The 20,857-nt window shown below is 40.4% G+C and overlaps 1 protein-coding gene and 1 pseudogene across 4 annotated transcripts in view; both read right to left on the bottom strand.

The window, feature by feature from the left end:
* MTDH (metadherin) overlaps positions 1 to 18,788 on the bottom strand; it is a 60,182-nt gene extending 41,394 nt beyond the window's left edge. Inside the window, exons 1-2 of one of the 4 annotated variants that reach the window (XM_059394910.1) lie at positions 17,929 to 18,788; positions 4,871 to 4,972 (exon numbers count right to left, since the gene is read on the bottom strand). In XM_059394910.1, coding sequence (XP_059250893.1) covers positions 4,871 to 4,972; positions 17,929 to 18,309 — 483 coding nt within the window. In that variant the 5' untranslated portion in view covers positions 18,310 to 18,788. The remainder of the gene's footprint in view (positions 1 to 4,870; positions 4,973 to 17,928) is intronic. The other 3 variants (XM_059394907.1, XM_059394911.1, XM_059394909.1) reach the window with 3 other exon arrangements.
* On the bottom strand, positions 2,603 to 2,760 carry LOC132014661 (U4 spliceosomal RNA; annotated as a pseudogene).
* Positions 18,789 to 20,857: the final 2,069 nt, after the last annotated feature.

Genomic DNA, 20,857 nt, shown 5'->3' with positions numbered 1-20,857 from the left:
GCATATGAAGACAATCTGGCTACATACACATAGAAATGTAATTGGAAAAAGAAGGAGTGTCTTCAGAGTTTTTTCAGATAATTGCATTCTTCTTTGCTATTACACCAAAGATTTGTGGTCGACAGGGGCTGGGGCTAAGGGGAAAAGGGGAAAAGGAGGCATGACTGGTAATGAGCAGAAGATTTCTTTTTGGGAAGAGGAAGAAGTTAAAAAACTACATGGTGAGAGCTGTACAACTCTGCAGAAACACTGAAATCTTACACTTTCAAAAAAATAAATTTTTACAGTATATCCAGGATAAAGCTGTTTAACAAAAAAGAAAGACAAAAAACCAACATGTGTGGGCTTAGGGAGGCTCAGGAGTAGGATGAGAGACGGGCAGGGCTTTTAGGTTATGTTCAAGGCTGTGGAGTAAAAGCAATGGGAAGTCGTGAGGAGCTTTAAGCAGAGGAAGGAGGGGCGCCTGGGTGGCTCAGTGGGTTAAGCCACTGCCTTCGGCTCAGGTCATGATCTCAGGTCCTGGGATCGAGTCCCACATCAGGCTCTCTGCTCGGCAGGGAGCCTGCTTCCTCCTCTCTCTCTGCCTGCCTCTCTGCCTACTTGTGATCTCTGTCTGTCAAATAAATAAATAAAATCTTTAAAAAAAAAAAAGCAGAGGAAGGAAAAAATGTTACGCCAAAACTTCTCAAGTGGTAGTTTCTTAAAAATTGTTGCAACATGAAATCTGTATCAATGAGCTTTCCCATACTCTACTGGTCTATCTTGCACTTTGAATGAATCTTTTACACTTGCTTTGTAACATGCAAATGTCGGTCATTTGGAAAATATGGGTTCAGTGAGTTACACACATCTAAAATGTTAAAATATTCCATTATATACAGTATTTTAAAAAATCACATTTATTAACATCACAACTGATCTCATCAGAAAGTCTTTAGGCACTGGGATGCTGTCAAGCTCGTGGTGGCAGATACAACTTTTCCAAATTTCTAATTTTCACTTGGAAATAAATCATTGTGTCATTTGCAATAAATAATAAATGTAGTTTTCCTTGAAGTGACAGGATCATCTTGACTGTTTTTGAGAAAATGTCTGCCAATACCCAAGTCTAAATCACCATGGCCTCTCTATCAGCTCTTCTTTCAAGTTAAAATGGATGAAGTGACTAGTCCAGACTGCAGCTCAACTGTATGGGTGTTTTTCCTCAGGACAACCCCTGTTCTTCACTACACAGCACACTGTATGTATACTTCCCATTTCATCATATAAAATAATTAAAAGGCAAGTGTGCAAAGGTCATGATTTAATAAAACTAATAATGATCATTTTTACAGCTTAAGGATACTCTTAAGTGAAACTAGCGTTCTTTTTCTTTTTAATTGTGAGTGGACTGCAATAAAGAATCAGCTACTAGTGGTTTGGTGTCACCGTCATGATTTGTGCTAGCAATATTGTTTTTGTACCATTAATGCAAATTCAACACAGCAAAAAAGGCAAATAATGTCTCTATTACTATGAAAACAGTTTTGTCTTCCAGGACCCAACAAAAGGTCCCTGATACCCAGGGGTCCATGAACCACACTTTGAGAAATGTTGCCTGCACAAAATTGAGGGATCGTTGTTTACTAGCTATGTATTGCTGGGCAATCCACTGAACTCTTTAATGAGCTGGATTTGAAGAAATGATTATATTCTCCTCCATCCCCAACCAAGAGTTATTCAACAGGATTAAGAGATGTGCAAATATTTGTATTATTGTAGCATCATAAAATGCAAGAGCTTATTATTACTTATGAGTGACACTACTATTTCAGCAGGACTCCACTGACTTTGTCCTGAAAAACCTGACAGTGACCAAATTTCACACATTTTTGTTTCTATTGTCTCTCTTACTGACAATCTTTTAACCTTCTATCTTAATTCAGACCCTTATAATCACTGATGCAAGCCTGATTTGTTTTCACAAATGTTGCTGCCAGCTGAACACATCTATTTTTATCATACCCTCACCCATCCTGACCAAACTTGTCTAGGGCTTTCTGTTGAGTATGTCTGAATATGTTCTTTTGCTCCAGCTGAAGTGTGTGATTGTTGTTCATTTGTTCCTCTCACCTGCCAGAAATGGCCTCCTCACTTCCAGTTACTGAAATACCACCCCCAACCTTGAAAGTCCTATTAAATCAATCTTTTCTAGCCTCCCAAATAGGATAATCTTATTCCTCTGAATATCTGGCACTCAGAGACTTGTTACCTATATTTTCTTGTGCTTGCATTTCCTAACTAGACTGCAATCTCTCTGAAGGTTAAGTATGTCTTCCATTCTTCTTATTCCCTTCAGCATCTAGTAGCACAATGCATTCAGCCTAGCTAACGGTACTGTATAGATTCTGCTAGAGACCAGTATCAATGAAACACTGACCTTCACAGCCAAATAAAGACCTAGAAAACTACTGTACTTTAACTTGCTTTATAGACCCAAGGTCTGTAACTCTTGTCATATATGGTTTTTAGCAATGTTTTTCTCTATGAGGTTTACTCAAGTGACAGGGCTAGATATTCAATATCACAGCTGAGAGGGCAATTATTCTATAGGCAAACTGTACCTCTCAAATTGCCCAAGATACGGCTCTGAGAGGAAAACAAATACACAACAATGCATATAAAGGTTTATAAGTAGATCTACGACAAGCATCTTACAATTAGCAATAATTGCGCCTCGGATAAACCTCATTGGCTACGATACTGCCACTGCGCAAAGCTTACGACAAGCATCTTACAAAAAAATAGAAAGTCTTAAATATATTTAAAACACACAAAAACATACACAGTGCAAGAGCATAAAAAATTAACCGAAATGAGGTCTCTTGGACTGAAACAAGTTAAAAAGTGTAAATTCCAAGATGCAGATGGCAAAAAGAAACACTAGCCATGAGTTGTAGCATTTACTATTATGCAAAAAGTCAAATAGAAAAGGCAGCAAACCAAAGGCAGAAGCTCTGTCCTGAAAAAAGCAACAGCAACTGAAAGGAGGCGGTACCATCAAGTGATTCACAAGTGCACGGGCTTTGGCACCAGAATGAGCCGGATTCAAGTCCTACTTCACAAACTATGAAATGAGTGAAACTGTAAAATCCCTCTATGCCTCAGAGCCCTTATCAGCCTTGCAGAGTTTATGAAAGGATCAGAAATCATACAGAGCAGTAAAAATCACAGACTTTGAAGTCAGATGGGTGGAAGATAGAACTTTTTTTAGTAGCTTTGGTTAAGTTATGCCTCAGGTTTCTTATTTGTAAGATAGGTATAATACCACCTCCTCAGTGCTCTTGTGAGCATAAAGGAGCATATAAATTTTCTGTAAGTCTTAAAAGTACACCCAGTGGGTACTGAGTAACTTGTCTCTACTAGATACATGTAAATATACTCATACACATACCTCACCTTGCATAGTGCCTGCCATATCACAGATACTAACAAATATCCATTACTGTAATTATTTTCTATCACTAATTTCTGAATGATTATAAACTCTAAACTGTAGTTTTATATCCTCATACACCCAGTCACTATATGATTCATTAATCAGAAATGGATGGTAATTCATCTATCATTCTAACTACAAATTTTTCAGGGTAATTCAGGAACTAGAAGCAAGAACAAGCATAAAATGCTCACTAGTAGAGAGAAAACCCAGAAATAAACTTTAGATGGAAGAAGTATAAATCCATATTAGACACATGAACTACTCATCCTGTAAATTCATAATCCTGAAACTGTATCCTTATTTGCTAATATAAGTCACTTACTATTTATTTTTCGGCCAAAGGCAAAATCAGGCACAAATTTAACTCTTTTCTACAAATATCCTTCATTTTAAGCCATCCTACATGCAGCTATAGTGGCCCTAGACCAATTGTATCGGATTAAAGGGGAGAATTGATCTTGCCAGTTTTTTAGACATTTTGAAACTGCAAGCATGAAGAAACTGTAGCAACCATTTCATACTACTATTCTATAGGACTGGAATGTTGCATGCTAATTCCTAGAAACCATTTACCTACCTCTGATTATTTTTTGTTTTGTCTTTCTTGAAAAGGAGTATGCCATGTGTAGGGTTTTAAAAGGGAAAGGGGGTGGGCAAGTAATTAATATACTAAAAGGATTTAAATCAAAGTTCCTCCCCCATAGCAGAACAACCCACTGTTAACAGTTTTTTATATTTTGCCTACTTGCAAACTAAACTGAGTCAAATAAAAACTGGGTCAGTTCTAACGCTGAAAACTGAAAACTGAATAAAATCCCAGGAATGTACCATTTATGGGGTATGATAGGTTATCTTATTTGAAAACTTAAGAGTGCACATCTAAACCTTTTACTAATTATAATAATAATGAATATAGAACATTCTCTTTTGTTAAACAAAGTCAAACTGCCTAATAAGAATTGTATCTCCATCAGAACAGAAATCTGTTTCAACCCTTAACACCACAGAACATTTTGGTAAGCTCTTCATGTTAGAAGTGCACTGTTAAGAAAGATAACGCAATTTGGTTTTCAAATAAGAGGGATGTTACATACCTGGAGTCTTACTCATAAAAGATGTTCAACACATGAGTAAATTATTTTGGCAAAATGAATTTAATAATGCCACAGCATGTTTAAAATACTTGGTGATATCCTTCCTTTTAAAAGTAAAAAAATAAAACAACTTACTTAGACCTGCGCCACCTATCTGCTACGACAAATTCAGATTTTCAGTTGTCCTTAAATGGGGAGTATATGTACACTTTAGTGAAACAGAAAATTATCATATTTATATGTTACTCTCTTTATTAAGAGCTTTGCATATAATTTCATATGTTCTCAAGCTTACCTTTTCATTTTTCTTATCTGCCTCTAAGGGCTGCTTTGTTGTAATACTTCGAGGAGTTCGGACAACTTCCTCGTCAGCCACTTCAACAGTCCGTCCATTAGGCTGCACAGGCAACAGAAAGAATCTTGTTATCAAACTACTCGATAGGTCAAACCAAAGATTTATACTCAGGAAACAGAATATACTACAATCAAATTCTACCCTGACCCAAATCTAAAAGGTTTCTGTATAGGCATGTTATGTAAGACCTGGCCTACTGTTCATAGTAACTGTGTTTCATAATAGAATTAATAATGAACCTACAAACAAAACTCTGTACCACAATATATTTTCTGTCCAACAAAAAATAATGGACTGAAAGCAGGAAAACAGGGGACTAACCTGTACTTGCACTCTGCCAATTAGTTATGTCATCTCCGAATGTTTCAGTCATTGTCTTTGAATCTTATTTCCACATATATAGAATGACAGATCTGATCTACTCAATATTCGGCACACTTTGTCAGTAAAGGAACAGGAAATATTTTAGGCTTGGTGGGCCATACGGTCTCTGCCGCAACTACAAAACTCTGCTACTGTAGTACAAAGGCAGACATAGATGAATAAATGGATGAGTTTGGCTGTGTTCCAATAAAGCTTTATTTACAAAACACAGGTAGAGGACCAGATCTGGTCCATGGACCATAGTTTGTTGGCCTCTGTATTAGATTATCTCTAATGTCCCTTGTAATTCTAATTACTGTAATTATCTAATGGACCTACTGTTCTGGGGTTAAGAAATTTACCAGTCCACCCCTACAGCTTAAGAAAGGCTACCTCAACTTTGACACTCCTCTAAAATAATGATAGTTCTTACAGGTGCCCATGAATAAGATTAAGTCTGTGAATTCCAAATCTGGCTTTTAATTAGAGTCACTCATTTTGGGGTTAAACCCCACCTACTCCCCCCCCCAAAAACATTTCTGAGCTCTATCACCAGAAATATATTTAGAATGGAGTCGAGGTATCTGTATTCTAACCTCTTCTTTATGGATCCTACTACTACTTTTTACTTGGCTAGTCCCCTCATATTCCAACAGTGAGTTAGCAAATCAATATACATTCGTTTCAGTTGTCTTATTTCCCATTCTTACAGAACAGACTTCCACCAACCAGATTACTCACTATAGCTAAGCCAAACTCAAGAAAACAACACAAATGTTCAATTTTCTACAACTTGACTTTCCCTGAGTTTTTTCAAAATTATCAGGGACATACAGTTAGAGAAAGAGACCATTAATATTCTAAAACCCAATTTGTAGGCTTCCCAAAGATTTATGGCAGAAAAACCGAAACAAAAGCTGTCTTTTAGCTGATGAAATTTCCAATTAATCCCAATTTAATCAGCTGGCTCTTAAGCAACTTATTGAAGTCAGATGCCAAAACCAGGTCTCCTCATTCTTCATTCAGTTTTCTTTCTCCTGTGCTGTTTTGTCACTTTCCTGCTGCTTCCTCTAATCCGCCTTCCTGTGTATGTGTATGTGTATGTTTGGGGTGGAGGGGCAGGGGTACTACAAAGAGAAAGGTAAGAAAATCCTGAAAGGAATTTGGACTTAGAGCCATAACAACAACAGGAATAGGGGCACCTGGGTGGCTTCAGTGGGTTAAAGCTTCTATCTTCAGCTCACGTCATGATCCCAGGGTCCATCGGGCTCTCTGCTCAGCAGGGAGCCTGCTTCCTCTCTCCGCCTGCCTCTCTGCCTACTTGTGATTTCTGTATGTCAAATAAATAAAATCTTAAAAACAACACCAACAACAGGAATATAAAACTGTTTATTTCTACTTTCTTCTTTTTTTTTTTTTTTAAGATTTTTTATTTATTCATTTGACAGACAGAGATCACAGGTAGGCAGAGAGGCAGGCAGAGAGAGGAGGAAGCAGGCTCCCTGCCAAGCAGAGAGCCCAATGCGGGGCTCGATCCCAGGATCCTGGGATCTTGACCTGAGCTGAAGGCAGAGGCTTTAACCCACTGAGCCACTCAGGCGCCCCTTATTTCTACTTTCTAATATCACCATCTTACCTGTCAATTCTCATATGCTAGTTCTTAGTTCTATTCTCTTTAGCCAGACCTTTTCTGATTTCCCATGGTTGGCTTTACCTTTCTATACAAGCCTTAGGCCACCTAAGCCATCTTGCAGCTCCAACTCCAGTTTCCCACCTCTAACTGGCAGCTCGCAAGCTTACATTTCTTTTCTTTCTTTCTTTCTTTTTTTTTTTTTTTTAAAGACTTTATTTATTTATTTGACAGACAGAGATCACAAGTAGGCAGAGAGGCAGGCAGAGAGAGAGAGGAGGAAGCAGGCTCTCACTAAGCAAAGAGCCCGATGCGGGGCTTGATCCCAGGACCCTGAGATCATGACCTGCGCTGAAGGCAGAGGCTTAACCCTCTGAGCCACCCAGGCACCCCACAAGCTTACATTTCTAAACACTTCACTTAACTAATCCCTCCAGGAAACTTTCCATCAAAGTCACTCAGACAGCACTTCCATTTTACTCATGTAAATGACTATACTAACTCATTTTAGCTTATCTATTAACTGCTAAAAGGTGAGAAATTAAGTGATTAAAAATACCTAAAAAGTTCAAAGCAATTGCTTTGAGATCAACTGCAAACATTGCTGATACAGCTTCCCAAATGAAAGATGAAACAACCTTTTCTCTTAACTAGGAAGTCTGAAGTCCTTTGTCAGTGACTTATAAAGGGAACACTCAGTTTCCATTTCATAGATTCTGAAATGACCACCATGCAGAGATGTTGGTCCTACATGGCAGACCTGTGCCAATTTTACTTCCTTCTCTGCAACAGAATAAACGTAAGCAATGGCTGTGACTGTAGCTGTTCCTCTGTCTATGCAGATTTCCCAATGTTACACTAACCCTCGGGCTTTAAATCGCTCTCGCTACTACCAGGAGCAACAACCCCCCCAATAAGCCTGATATTATGAAACAATAAGCCTCCTTTCCCAAGAATAGAGTCAAAGAGCTCTTGGGCAGCAGGAGAAAAGGATACACTATGGTGGCTATGCCTCTTCTACGCATCAGAAACACTAATCTGTCCTCTTACTCCACTAGCTGGAGAAGGCCGCATCCTGGAAAATCATTAGCCATATTTAAATCAGCAAATCCAGTAATGGAAGCATATCACGTAAATTGCTCACATGAAAAATAACTAACTGCAAACCAACACTTTAAATACAACCTGACTGCCAATCTGGGTTTTACACAAAAGTATTATCTTCTCTCATCGCGAAGCCTTAATATATATGGTGTGTTTCCACAGATTAGCAACTACATGGGCCTCTTATTGCATGCTAGTATAAAATTTTCTGGAACACTCTGAGGGTTCCTTCCAGGGCCAACCAAGGTTAATTTCATATATAGCATACAATCTATATTTTAAATTAGACAAGAGCATCCTCCAAATCTAAAGAAAATCAACCAGTAACAGAAGAATGAAATAATCATTTCGTACACGGATAAACTCCGTGTAGGCATCGCTGTGTCTGTCTTATTATTATATATTCCCCAACTCCCACGCCAGATTCTTTCAAAAAGAACATTGTGTATGTGTGTGTGTTGGGAAGGGTGGGGATAAACCAGAATGAAAATACCTAGCTGACAAGAAAATAAAATGCAGAAGGGGGACACATAGAGGAATAGGGTCTCTTATTTAATAATGCCTGATTTAAAGGAAAGAAAATTCTTCATGTCAGTCAACCTTCAAATTATTAAGTCCATACAATTCCATAAACGTTTATTAAGTACTTAAGTACCAGGCACTGGGCTAGGGACCCCAGGAACAAGGACAAATGAAAGGAATTTGCCCTCCAAGCATGTTGAAGTTCAGAATAAGAAGATATGCTGAACAGACATCTACGCCATTTGAGCAGCCTGCACATATTTGTGGAACTGATTCTAAATTGCAAAAGAATCTACCTCTAAGATAAGCATATATGAAGTCTAACATTTGACTTTTAAAATGAAATCATTTAGAATCCCATTTTCACTTAGCTATGTAAATTTTATTTCTAGACATAAAATATAAAAACCATGACTTCACATTACTTGGAAACGCTAGAAGGGTAGTCTACCAACTACCAAAAAAAAAAAAAAAAAAAAAAAAAAAGGGAATATGAAAAGACCATGGGCTTTGGAACTGGACAAAACTGGGATCAAGACTCAATCTCTGCATTTACTCCTTGTGGTTATAAGCATTTTCCTTGACTTAACACTGGATTTCATCATCTGTAATATTAAAAAAAAAAAAAAAGTATGTACTTGTCTTATACAAGTTTCTTATTAAAATGACAATAAAGGAGAGAACAGGGCTATGATGGCTCAAATACCCATCCCCATGTTCTAGCATTCAGGTCACTTTTCAAACCAGTGAGCTCAAAATAAATGTTAGGTCTTGGTGGTTAAGAGGGCCAACAAACAGTACACGTGTTCAGTACTCCAGACACAAATTCTTTTGGGAAGTTAACAGAATACAAATGATAAGTAAATGTATCCTCTCAGAGGTCAGAAATAGTCCAGACTTGCTCTGGAGACAGCAATGTAATATTATCTTTCTTTAAAAAAATCCAAGAAACTGCTTATAGTTTCACCATTTTCTAAGAAAAGAAAATTGTATCATTCACTTATGTTCATTAACTCAACATCCAGTAAGTGAACACAGTAGAGTAATATGTAGAACCCTTAAAACCTTGAAACAAAGGTAAGTGAGGCCCAAAAGCTGCCTTCAAAAAGCTTAGACCTAACAAAGGAAGAAGGTAACATCACATATTAAAATACAAGACAAAAGGTGGGGCGCCTGGGTGGCTCAGTGGGTTAAAGCCTCTGCCTTCAGCTTGGGTCATGATCCCGGGGTGCTGGGATCGAGCCCTGCTTCGGGCTCTCTGCTCAGCAGGGAGCCTGCTTCCTCCTCTCTCTCTCTGCCTGCCTCTCTGCCTACTTGTGATCTCTGTCTGCCAAATAAATAAATAAAATCTTTAAAAAAAAATAAAATAAAATACAAGACAAAAGGTATACTCTACCCTCTTCTCCCTACCTCTCTAACCCCACCTGTTAAAGGCAAACAGTATGGGTTTTGAAGGCAAGCCGAAACCAGAGTTGAATTCTCAAATGCGTACCACCCTAGAGAAGTTATACTTCACTGGAATTTCAATTTTCTTGGCTTAAAGTTATACTGAACATACAAGAAGCACAAGTGTATATATTACACCCTTCCTAAAGAAAATAAAAGGCAAGATGTTACAGAAATTCAAGGTGCATCATCTTTAGCTGACAGATTAGACTAGAATATAGCCTGACAATAACTGGTAATTTCCAAGTATGTGCCATGTGCCAAGTACCTTGCCAGATGCTTTATACACATCAACTTATCTGATGAACAAGACCTTGCCTCAGTCAGTTATAGTCTGAAGAGTTCTGATAGAAATTCATGATAGAACAATTCCTTGTCATTTATTTGAAAGCACGAATTTTGTGTCTTTCCTCTGCCTAATGTGAATGTATCAATAACATACACTAAATACACAATAAACTACAGCTTCAGTCATAGTAACTTATGAAATTATTTTTAAATTCAACTCCAGGGCGCCTGGGTGGCTCAGTGGGTTAAGCCTTTGCCTTCGGCTCAGGTCATGGTCTCAGGGTCCTGGGATCCAGTCCCGCATTGGGCTCTCTGCTTGGCAGGGAGCCTGCTTCCTCCTCTCTCTCTGCCTGCCTCTCTGACTACTTGTGATCTCTCTCTGTCAAATAAACAAATAAAATCTTAAATAAATAAATAAATTCAACTCCAATTTTAAACTCTTAATAACTGAGAGAACAATCTTACAAACACGGCCTATAATTCAAATTTGCAAAATCTTGCTGTATATCCTGAGATATTTCCTTTAGTGGTAAAGATTCTTTTTGCCTTCTAAGCAGCTAGCCAAAGACTCAACTCTTTTCAGGAATTCCAGATTACCTGTTGACTGCATCAGGGATGCTCAGAGCTACTTTCACAGGATAGAGAGATGACTCTCCATACCTATCACCTGGCCAAATTATACTAAGAGGATTTCTGAAGAGTTCAATACAGTATTACTGGTTTCTAAGGTTTGACTTCTGATGGGTACTGAGGTAAGAACTATATATGATACAGCAGAGACACAGCCATGTACTTTCTCAGAGCTTGCTGGATGCTCTCTGGAATACTGGCATTCTGTGGCATAGTTTGAAAACGACTAGCATAGCTGAAGAGAAAAAAGTAAACTTTAAAACTGGTCAAATAACACCAATTCCTTATTTAGAGTTCTTGAGTTTGCCTGAATAATAATAATTTGAAGATACTGTCAAAGCTTTCATGAACTTGAGAAGTACGGCATCAATCAGTAATGTCCAAATGCAAAAGAAACCCCAAGTGTTCAGAGGGTTTACTGCTGCTCTCGGTATCTAAGATAAGCAGAACTATTAAAGGTCTTTTCTACTAGGCCTCTGGCAGGATAAAATGACAAGATGAAAAAGCCCTGTCATACAACCAAGCAAATGGAGCCAAAATCTGGAGCTTCGGTAAAAGTCGTTACAATTTTCAGTATAAATTTCTGATTCTAAAAGTAAATTTTAAAAGAAATACATAGAGTTGTAATTCACTGGGAAAACTGGATTTGTTCTCTGAATGCAAACATGCTAGGAAAACCTGAGAGGAACAGCAGAAATAACAGCTGAGTTTATAGACTAACGATCAGGATACTGTTTAGCTTTTGAAACTCCTTTGCTCTATCACCTTGAATAAGTTATTTAATCTTTATGAATCTCAAGATTCCTTTTCCTACAATAGGGAATATTTGTTTTAACTATGACTCAAGATTTTTTTCACTGAATGATTATTTTTATTTACTCATTTTCAAATGACTGTTCTTTTAGTATTTAGAACTAAGGGGACTAGTGAACAGAGGTAAGAAGAAAATCCTATAATGTAGGTGGCAAGTGATATAATTTACCTTTACTAATACCTGGGGATTGATATAGAAAAACCACTACTTAAGAATAAAAAAAAGTTGGGGCGCCTGGGTGGCTCAGTGGGTTAAAGCCTCTGCCTTCGGCTCAGGTCATGATCTCAGGGTCCTGGGATCCAGCCCTGCATTGGGCTCTCTGCTCGGCAGGGAGCCTGCTTCCTCCTCTCTCTGCCTACTTGTGATCTGTCTCTGCCAAAGAAATAAATAAAATCTTAAAAAAAAAAAAAAAAGAATAAAAAAAAAAAGAATAAAAAAAAGTAATTCTGTTGGAGTATCTTAAAAGATTAATTTATTTAGCCAAATAAACTATCCAATTAAACTGTGAAATATCATTATAGTTACTCTGTTAAGAATTCAGTTCAACAAATAATTATTAAAGGCTCTTACATGTGCTGGGCACTGTTTGCCACTGCATTTCGAGGCCAGCGAGGCTTTCCCCACTGGAGGCAGAGGATCCCCCCCAAAAAATTACTGGATGAGTAAATAATAAGCAAACTGTGATACTTACAATTAAAAAAATACCCACATATCAAAAATTGAGACAGAAAATAGAATGGGATGCCTATGTCAAATAGGGTGATCAGAAATAGGTGATCAAATAAGGTGATTATCTAGGAAGGTGGGTTTTAAGGTAAGATCTACGGGCTGATTAGAATAGTGGGGGAAAAGATTACTCCAGAAGTGTTAATAATAGTTCACATACAGGCACTGGGTTGTGAAGGAATTTGTGGAACTGAAAAAAGATCACTATAGCTAGAGGTAATAATGAGAGGAAATTAACTCAAAATCAACGTAGAAAGAAACGCAGGTGCTGGGCCACATATGAAAGAAGTTGAGGTTTAAAATGCAAAAGCCCTTGAAGTGTTGGTTTTAGACAAATGTTGTGTTGGCTTTAGGATTGGAGGCAGCCTGCAGAAGCTATTGCTACAAAAGTGAGCTAAGGAGCCAGACAACAGAACTGAGAGTAAGTAGTCAGACTGAATACACATCTTAGGTGATAAAGTGGATGGTATTTGCTCAAAGATCAGACATAACGTAGGGAAGATACAAGGTGAGAGAAAGGGAAGAATCGAGAATGATTCTTAGATTTGGGACTTGAATAACTGAATGGGTGGTACTCATTTACCATTTATAGAAATGAGGAAGACCTGGAGAAAGCAAGGAATCATGAATTCTTTTGGAGATGTTAAAATTTGAGACAAATGCCAGATTTCCAACTGGAGAAGTCAAGCAGATACCTAGATATGAGGAGGTGAAAGGAAGGGTCCAATTACAGATACAGACTAGTACAAAGTTGATCCCCATTATTCAGGGATTCCTTATTGGCAAGTTCACCTACTCACTAAAATTAATTTCTAATCCCAAAATCAATTTTGCTTCCCTGATCACTCATGGATGTTGCACAGAGCTGGGGAAAAAATCTCAGTTGCCCTACAGTTACATTCCTAGGCAATGCTCTGTTGTCTTTAGATATCATAATAAAATACAAAATAGATATATAAAAAAGAGACTAACTCTACCTGGGGAGCTAGAGAAGGCTTTATAGTGGAGAGAGAACCACAGCTAGGCCTTCCTTGAAAGATAGTTGAAAACTTTACAGATACAGAAAGACAAACTTTCTAATGGAACAAAATAGTATGAATAAAGAGATAAGGCAGCCTAGCTAATGGTAATGCATTTGGGATAATGGTTAAGAGATAAATCTAAGATGGGGTTACATCATGGCCACCTCATAGATTGGATTTTACTCAACATGTGATGGGGAAACAACTGACAAGGTGTGAACATGAAAGTCATGATCAGAGCTAGGCTTTAAAAGATTTAACTAGCAGGAGTGGGTAGAAAGGAAAGGCAACAGAGACAGGAAGCAGGAAAACCAGTTAGGATGCTGTTAGTACAGTCGAAGCAAAAGGTAATGAAGTCCAAAAGTAGGGCAATGGCAATGAAACTGGAACAGAAGTAAGAACTACAAAAGACACGGCATACTATTAGAATGATTTATTGGCTGTAGAATGATGGACCTCACAAAATTTCAGTCTGAAGAAGCAAACACAGCCATCATCCACTGTAAAAATAAAAAGATGGCTCAGATGGCTGTTTACCAGGCATAAAGAATGGGAATGAGTTGTATAAATACACTGGCAGGACATCTTACTACTTCATGCATTCCGTAATTATTTATTGAGTGTCAAGCACCATGCAAGGTTACACAGCAGCAAACAAGACAAAACACTATTCATTGAGTTTACTAATATCAACAACTGCACTATGGCAAATCTTTATGAGAAATCCTACACTAATATAAAAATAACCTTTTCACTGAAATAAATTTTTATTGAAGTTGATCCTGGGTTATAGGCTTCCAGTTGAAATTCAAAACAATGATTGTTAAAGACCAGTTATCTGAGATCTCATATCTATCTAAAGCACTGCTCAGAGTAAGTCAAGTTAAAAACATTTACTGATTGCTTGGGTGCCTGGGTGGCTCAGTGGGTTAAGCCGCTGCCTTCAGCTCAGGTCGTGATCTCAGGGTCCTGGGATTGAGTCCTACATCAGGCTCTCTGCTCAGCGGGGAGCCTGCTTCCTCCTCTCTCTCTCTCTGCCTGCCTCTCTGCCTACTTGTAATCTCTCTCTGTCAAATAAATAAATAAAATCTTTAAAAAAAAAATTTACTGATTGCCTATTTAATACTCACATTGTACTACATGTCATGGAATCTACATAACAATAATTTCCAAAAATCTCAAGTAATAAGCCCAGAGAAAAGTGCCACTCCCTCCACTTTAAATAGGGAAATAAACTGCATTCATACCTTAAAAAAACCTATGCCAAGGCATTATTAGGGGACAAAAACCAAAGTGATATAAAAATGTCAAAAAGTCATTATAGGGAGATATTAAAGAGCTAAATAACACCTATTCTACAGATGAAAATAAGTTATTAGAAACAAATTTTAAAAACTTGACTTGCAAAATTTGAAATGGCTTCAGAGAGAACTAAAAATCATGGGGTAAAATGATGAACATAAAATATTTAAGTATATATGTAATATCCTTTCACAAACCCATAGTAGTTTAGTTGGATCAGAGTAAGGTATATCCTAAAGTGTGTATCAGAATGATGTAGTAATGAAGAGACGGATTATAAGATTAAACACGATTCCACTTAGAAACCTCTCCTTCTCTGTGGATTTTATAATCCTACACCAATGAGTGACTTTTAAACTAACAGCAAGGATTTACCAAGGCAGCTCATTAAAAATTCAGCTTCACTGGACTCTGTTCCAGAGATCTTGAATTGATAAGATCTTTCTGGTGCTCAGGAATCCATAAATTTTAATAAACATTCTAAGTAACTCTACTGCAAGTAGTCAGAGATAACATTTTGAGGAATTCTGCAGTATTTTAACTCAAGATTCTCAATTTATATACAAGACAAGCTAAACAGAGCAAGGTTAAATGCCTTACTTAAGTTTAGTCCTCATTCCTACCAGGCTGACAGAGTGTCTTCCTCTAATGGGCCTTTTCTGTTGCTTCAGCCTCTTCCACTAGCTTGCTCCTACTCACATTCAAAGCCAGATTATATGATAAATCCGTTCACAGCATCCTGGGCCCATAATGGGTCTGCACTGTTAATTTTTTTTTTTTTTAGTGTCTCTTTTTCCACAACTGGAATAAAAAGCTCCCTGGGGAGTAAGTAACTGAGCTTTTACTTTTGTATCCCCTTCACAATGAGACATATGAATATTGTATTCCTTTATACTGCCTTCGATTTGCAAGCAGTATGCTGCTTTTCTCCAAGTAAATACTTAGCACAGTGCAAAGCGTTTGAGTACTGCACAAATGGATACTTTCACTTTTCAATCCCATAGAGCAGTAATTTTCTGTGGGTCATACCTTGCAATGAAATGTGAAGCCAATCTGATGGGTCACAAATATCATTAAAGAAAAACAGAATGGTTTGGTTTGTGTGTAGGGGAAGGGTGGAGACAGGTACTACAATGTAAAATGTGTTTCTTACTGTAAGCTGCAGTCAAAAAAAGTTTGAAAACTAGAATTCTGTTAATGTTGACAAGCTTCTCCAACACCTCTATACCATGAAGTAGGCAAAGATATTTTCTCACCCAATTAACATTCAACCATTTGATCAGTCATCCCATTCTCCACTCCCCAAAGATTAATATTAGATTTATTTATTCACTCACTTCCCCATTCCTTAACTAAAATGAAAAAGAGAAGCATTAAGTCCTAAGTTTGATGAGTTTTTTTCACAGGACAAGTTTCACAGAAGCCTGTTCCTTCTTCAGACAGGTCATCTGAATGTTATGATGCACTTCAGATGGGATCCCGGGGCACCTGTCTCTGCACTCAAGTCTTTCTGAAATTCTAGACATCCCAAACAGGGCTTTGCAATGTTCACAACCTGCTTCATCCACACAGGGTTTAGGCTTACTAATGTATGTGGTTTTTTCAAGATCACCTTCTTTGCTTATTTTGGAGCCAATTTCTCTGTGTTCACCATACATTACTTTCTGGTAACATTTGATATGCTCAACAAATTTAATTACATATGTTCCAAATCAGTTCTATTTCCTCTTCTAACTTAAGGCAGACTTCATACTGACAAAGCTGTACCTTGCCCAGATTTTGTATATATTTTACATCCTCTTAATCAGCAGACAAAATGTGATCATTTACCTAGGTCTAATAATGCACTATGACCTGTCACTGCTCCAATACTGACTTATTCTTTGTACTGGTACCAACAATACTCTCATTGCTTTAGTTTGAACTCAAATCCCACTTCTTCCAATCCCTTCAACAGAACGGGTCTCCCACATTCCAGACCTTATTAACACCACTTGCGCTCCTACAGCACCTGTTTATGTACTACAGGCATGACTTATGAATCCGTCTCCTACACTAGTCTCCAGGATTGATTCCAACTCCTGTGTGGGTACCTCCCACTCCCCAACACAGACCACAGTGCATTTCACAAAGTATGGCCTTGGTTACATTTATTGTACTGAAAGGCAAAGAACTTAATTCAGTGTATATAAAAATGGGCTAAGAGCGGTTTCTAATCTTGCACATCCTCCAAACTCTGCTCAACTATGTTTAAAAAACAAAACAAAACAAAACAAAACTATAAAAGATATCATGGGGAAACGGCAATTAAAAAAAAATAAAAGAGAAAGGCATGATAAAATGGACGTGATGCTCTCATTTCCACACGTGGTCCGGTAAATGGGTGCCTAAATCTCTCTTTCAGACTGCACCATTCTGCTCTGTCATCCCCTTTTACTCTATTTCAAAACCTGAATGCGGTTTCACACCGCTGAATGGGCCTGAGCTCGCTCTCATGGGGCCACGTACCCCAAAGTATATACGGCAACCGACTCCCTCCTGCCTTGCCTCCATCGGCCACATTCACAAGAACAGGAGTGGGCAACCATTTCCCTTAAACAGTCTAACTAAAATGGAAGCGCGTCTAGACCTGGGTACTTTTAATCCTCCGTAAGCCCCAGATTTTTTAGGTCATCGTATTTCCTCCACTGGCTACCGTCTCCATGTGACTTGACGCTGTCTTCCAGGCGCAGTCTTTCCACAACTTCCCAACACCACCTTAAGGTCCCATTACTTTCTACACACGCAGCCTACCCGGTAGGCCCCGAGAAGGGCTGGTATGTATATCCGGCCGTCCAGGTCCCCGCAAGCTGCTTGACCTCTGGGCGCTTCAATTTAAACGTACCCCCACGCCGTCTAACTTCCCTCCTCGAAGCTGGTCTTCCCCACCCGTCCTACACTTCCGCAGTCTCCACGATCCCCCAGTAACGTGTCCAGATCACCTCCTCTGGCTAGAGAGATCAGAGTCCCAGCTCTGGACTAACCTCACTCTTTCCTCTTCCACTCCCGGCTGGGGGCGGCTGGGGCTCGGCCGGGGTCGGCCTCCCGCTCTCTCGAGGCTTTCCACGCCGGCCCCTGGCCCCTCGTCTACCGCCGCTCCACCCCTACTCACTTTGGGCTTCTCGGGCAATTTCTTCCGGTTCTTCTTCTTCTGCTCCTCGCTCCTGAGATTCTTCAACAGGGCTAGATCGTCAGGGGCCGCGGCCGGCACTGCCGCCGCCTCCTCCCGCTTGCGGGGCGGGCTCCTCCGCTTTTTCCGGGCGCCGGCGCAAGCCGCGGCCCAGCCGTAGCAGAGCAGGACGAGCAGCAGTAGCCCCAGCGCGCCGGTGCCCACCAGAATCACCCAGCCCGGGTACCGCTTCGGCTCCAGCCCCAGGTCGAGGCCCAGCTCGGTGCGCAGAAAGCCCAGGCCAACCGAAAGCATTTCCCGCAGCCGAGCCGAGCCTTCCTCGGCCTGTCGGGCCAGCTCGTCCTGCCAGCTCTGTGCAGCCATCTTCCCTCCGTCAGCGAGACTCGCAGGATGACGCCGGGGCGCACGGACGCTGTACAAGAGTCAGGGGAGGCGAAGAAGGGCCGGGCCGGACTGCCTCAGGCTGAGCGCATCGCGGCCGCCCCTCGCGCCGGAGCCGGGGATCGGCAGCTGCCGCCGCCAGGAGAGGGGGCTCCCAGGTCCCCCTAGTCAGCCTCGCTCCGCCGCCGCCAAGAGGAGGGGGGCGGCGGGAGGGAGTGTCTCCAGTGGCGGCCGCTAAGCGGCGTCTCGGCGCCAGTGCCAGGCCCCGCTGTCGTCCCTCGGCGGAACAATGGCGGCTCCGGCCGCGATCCACGCCGCGCGCGGGGATGGCCGCGGGTCACGTGGGCGCCATGGGCGGGTCGTGGGTGTCACGTGGGCCCGGGCGGGGCGCGGCGGGGCGGGAGCCGTTGGGTCGAGGGCGCGGCTCCTGCAGTTGGCAGTGACCCGTCGTGGCCTAGGGGAGGCTCGGAGCCTGGGGATCGCAGACCTGGGGCGGGAGTCTGGGAGGGGTTAACGGCAGGAAGCCTCCGCGGGGTAGCTGGTGCTTCGGCGTTAGGAGACGTGGCGCTTTGGCTGAGTCCAGGGGAGGGGCTTTCGAGGAAGTCGGGGGTGGGGGGCGGGAGAGGGGAGAGGGTGAAGAGCGTGAAAGCGGGTCGGGCGGGTGTTTAGGTCAAAGGCGCCCTAGTAGGTGTAGGTTTTCTCCATTCTTTTTCTGGGAGTGGTGTAAATGGAGTCAGCGTTTTCTCCCTGGGTCACACGGCTAGGTTCTTCCAGAGTGGGCTTAACCCGAGTATGAAGCTGGACGTTCCTCTTCCAAGCCCCAGGTTTCATTCACAAACTGGCTTTTTCTCTTCAGGGCCAACCAGCACGCCGCGTGCCTATCATTCGCTGGCCTGGCTGGGGCGGTTCGCATCAATTTCGCTCATTCACTCCTGCTCTGGGTGTTCCCCGGAATTCAAAACTTGCGAAGCCCGTGGGCGGCACTATTTTCCTACTAATTTGTAGCTTTAATGAGAAATAACAAGAGAAGCACATTGGACTGTGTTTACGCGTCCTTGTTTTATTTTAAGCTTTCATTCAAGACCACAAAAGGAGTTTGACAAAATTCTATTTTTAGAATCTGTGTTGACCATTTCTGGGTAGAGTTAGGAAGAAATGAATTGCCCTTTCGGATTTTGATTACAAAGATGATGTTTGCGGGGTGCCTTAGGGTTTCTTTCCATGTTGCTGTAAGGAAGCTGTTTAATCATTAAATAATTAGCGTGTAAACAAGTGTCTTAAGTGGACTAAATACTGTTGACCCTTGAAAAACTGAGGGGTTAGGGGCACTGTCTCCTGGACAATGGAATGTAACTTTTGACTTCCTCAAAACTCAATAGTCTATTGTTGACCGGAAGTCTTACCAAGAACAAGAACAGTCACCTAACATATTTTTGTATATGTATTGTGTATTATATTCTTACTGTAAACTAAACCTGAGAAAAAATGTTTAAAAAAATCTTAAGGAAAATACATTTAGGGTACTGTACCGTGTTTACTGAAAGAAATTCACGTGTTGGTGGACTCAGGCAGTTGAAACGAGTCAATTGTCAAGGGTCAATTGTACAGACTGTTTCTCAAAGACTAGAAAAGAGGGTAAGATCAATAAGCACCTAATACTCAAAATGTATTAAAGAGTATTTTGACCTACTTTCAGTAGTGTTATAATGCATGTTGATTAGTGGGTGGAAGGGAGTTTTGTAAATAAACAGTAAAAATGAACTACTACTCTTGCTAAGCTTTATATAGACTAATAATTAAAGACAATGTAAGTTACAAGGCCAAAAACTTGATGATAACATTAGATCTTCTTTAGCCCTAAAAGTTTCCAAATTCCATTTGTATTTATGAAATTAGATTTTTATGGGGCACCTGGGTGTCTCAGTGGGTTCAAGCCTCTGCCTTTGGCTCGGGTCATGATCCCAGGGTCCTGGGATGGAGCCCTGAATCAGGCTCTCTGCTCAGCAGGGAGCCTGCTTCTCTTCCTCTCTCTCTCTCTCTCTCTCTGCCTGCCTCCTCTGCCTACCTGTGATCTCTGTCAGATAAATAAATAAAAAATCTTAACTTTAAAAAAAAATTTATTTACTTGACAGACAGAGATCACAAATAGGCAGAGAAGCAGGCAGAGAGAGAGGAAGAGAAGCAGGCTTCCCGCTGAGCAGAGAGCCCCATGTGGGGCTCGATCTCAGGATCCTGGGATCATGACCTGAGCCGAAGGCAGAGGCTTTAACCCACTGAGCCACCCAGGTGCCCCAAAAAATCTTAAAAAAAAAAAAAAAAGAAATTACATTTTTAATCTCACATTTAACATTTTGTTTCCAGAGATGGGAAAAATGATTACTTTCTTAAAAAGTTCAACTGCCCATTCTAGGATCACACCTATGGATTTATGAATTAAACTATTATACGGTAGTAGTAACACAATGTGTCTGTTCCTTTGGCAGCCTAGCAAGTATTGATTATGTAAAATAATTTCACCTTTTTTTTCCTG

The sequence above is a fragment of the Mustela nigripes genome, chromosome 3, assembly GCF_022355385.1.
Source record: "Mustela nigripes isolate SB6536 chromosome 3, MUSNIG.SB6536, whole genome shotgun sequence".
Lineage (NCBI taxonomy): Eukaryota > Metazoa > Chordata > Mammalia > Carnivora > Mustelidae > Mustela > Mustela nigripes.
Note: the sequence above shows the minus strand (reverse complement) of the source record. Positions and strands in the feature narration are given on the sequence as shown.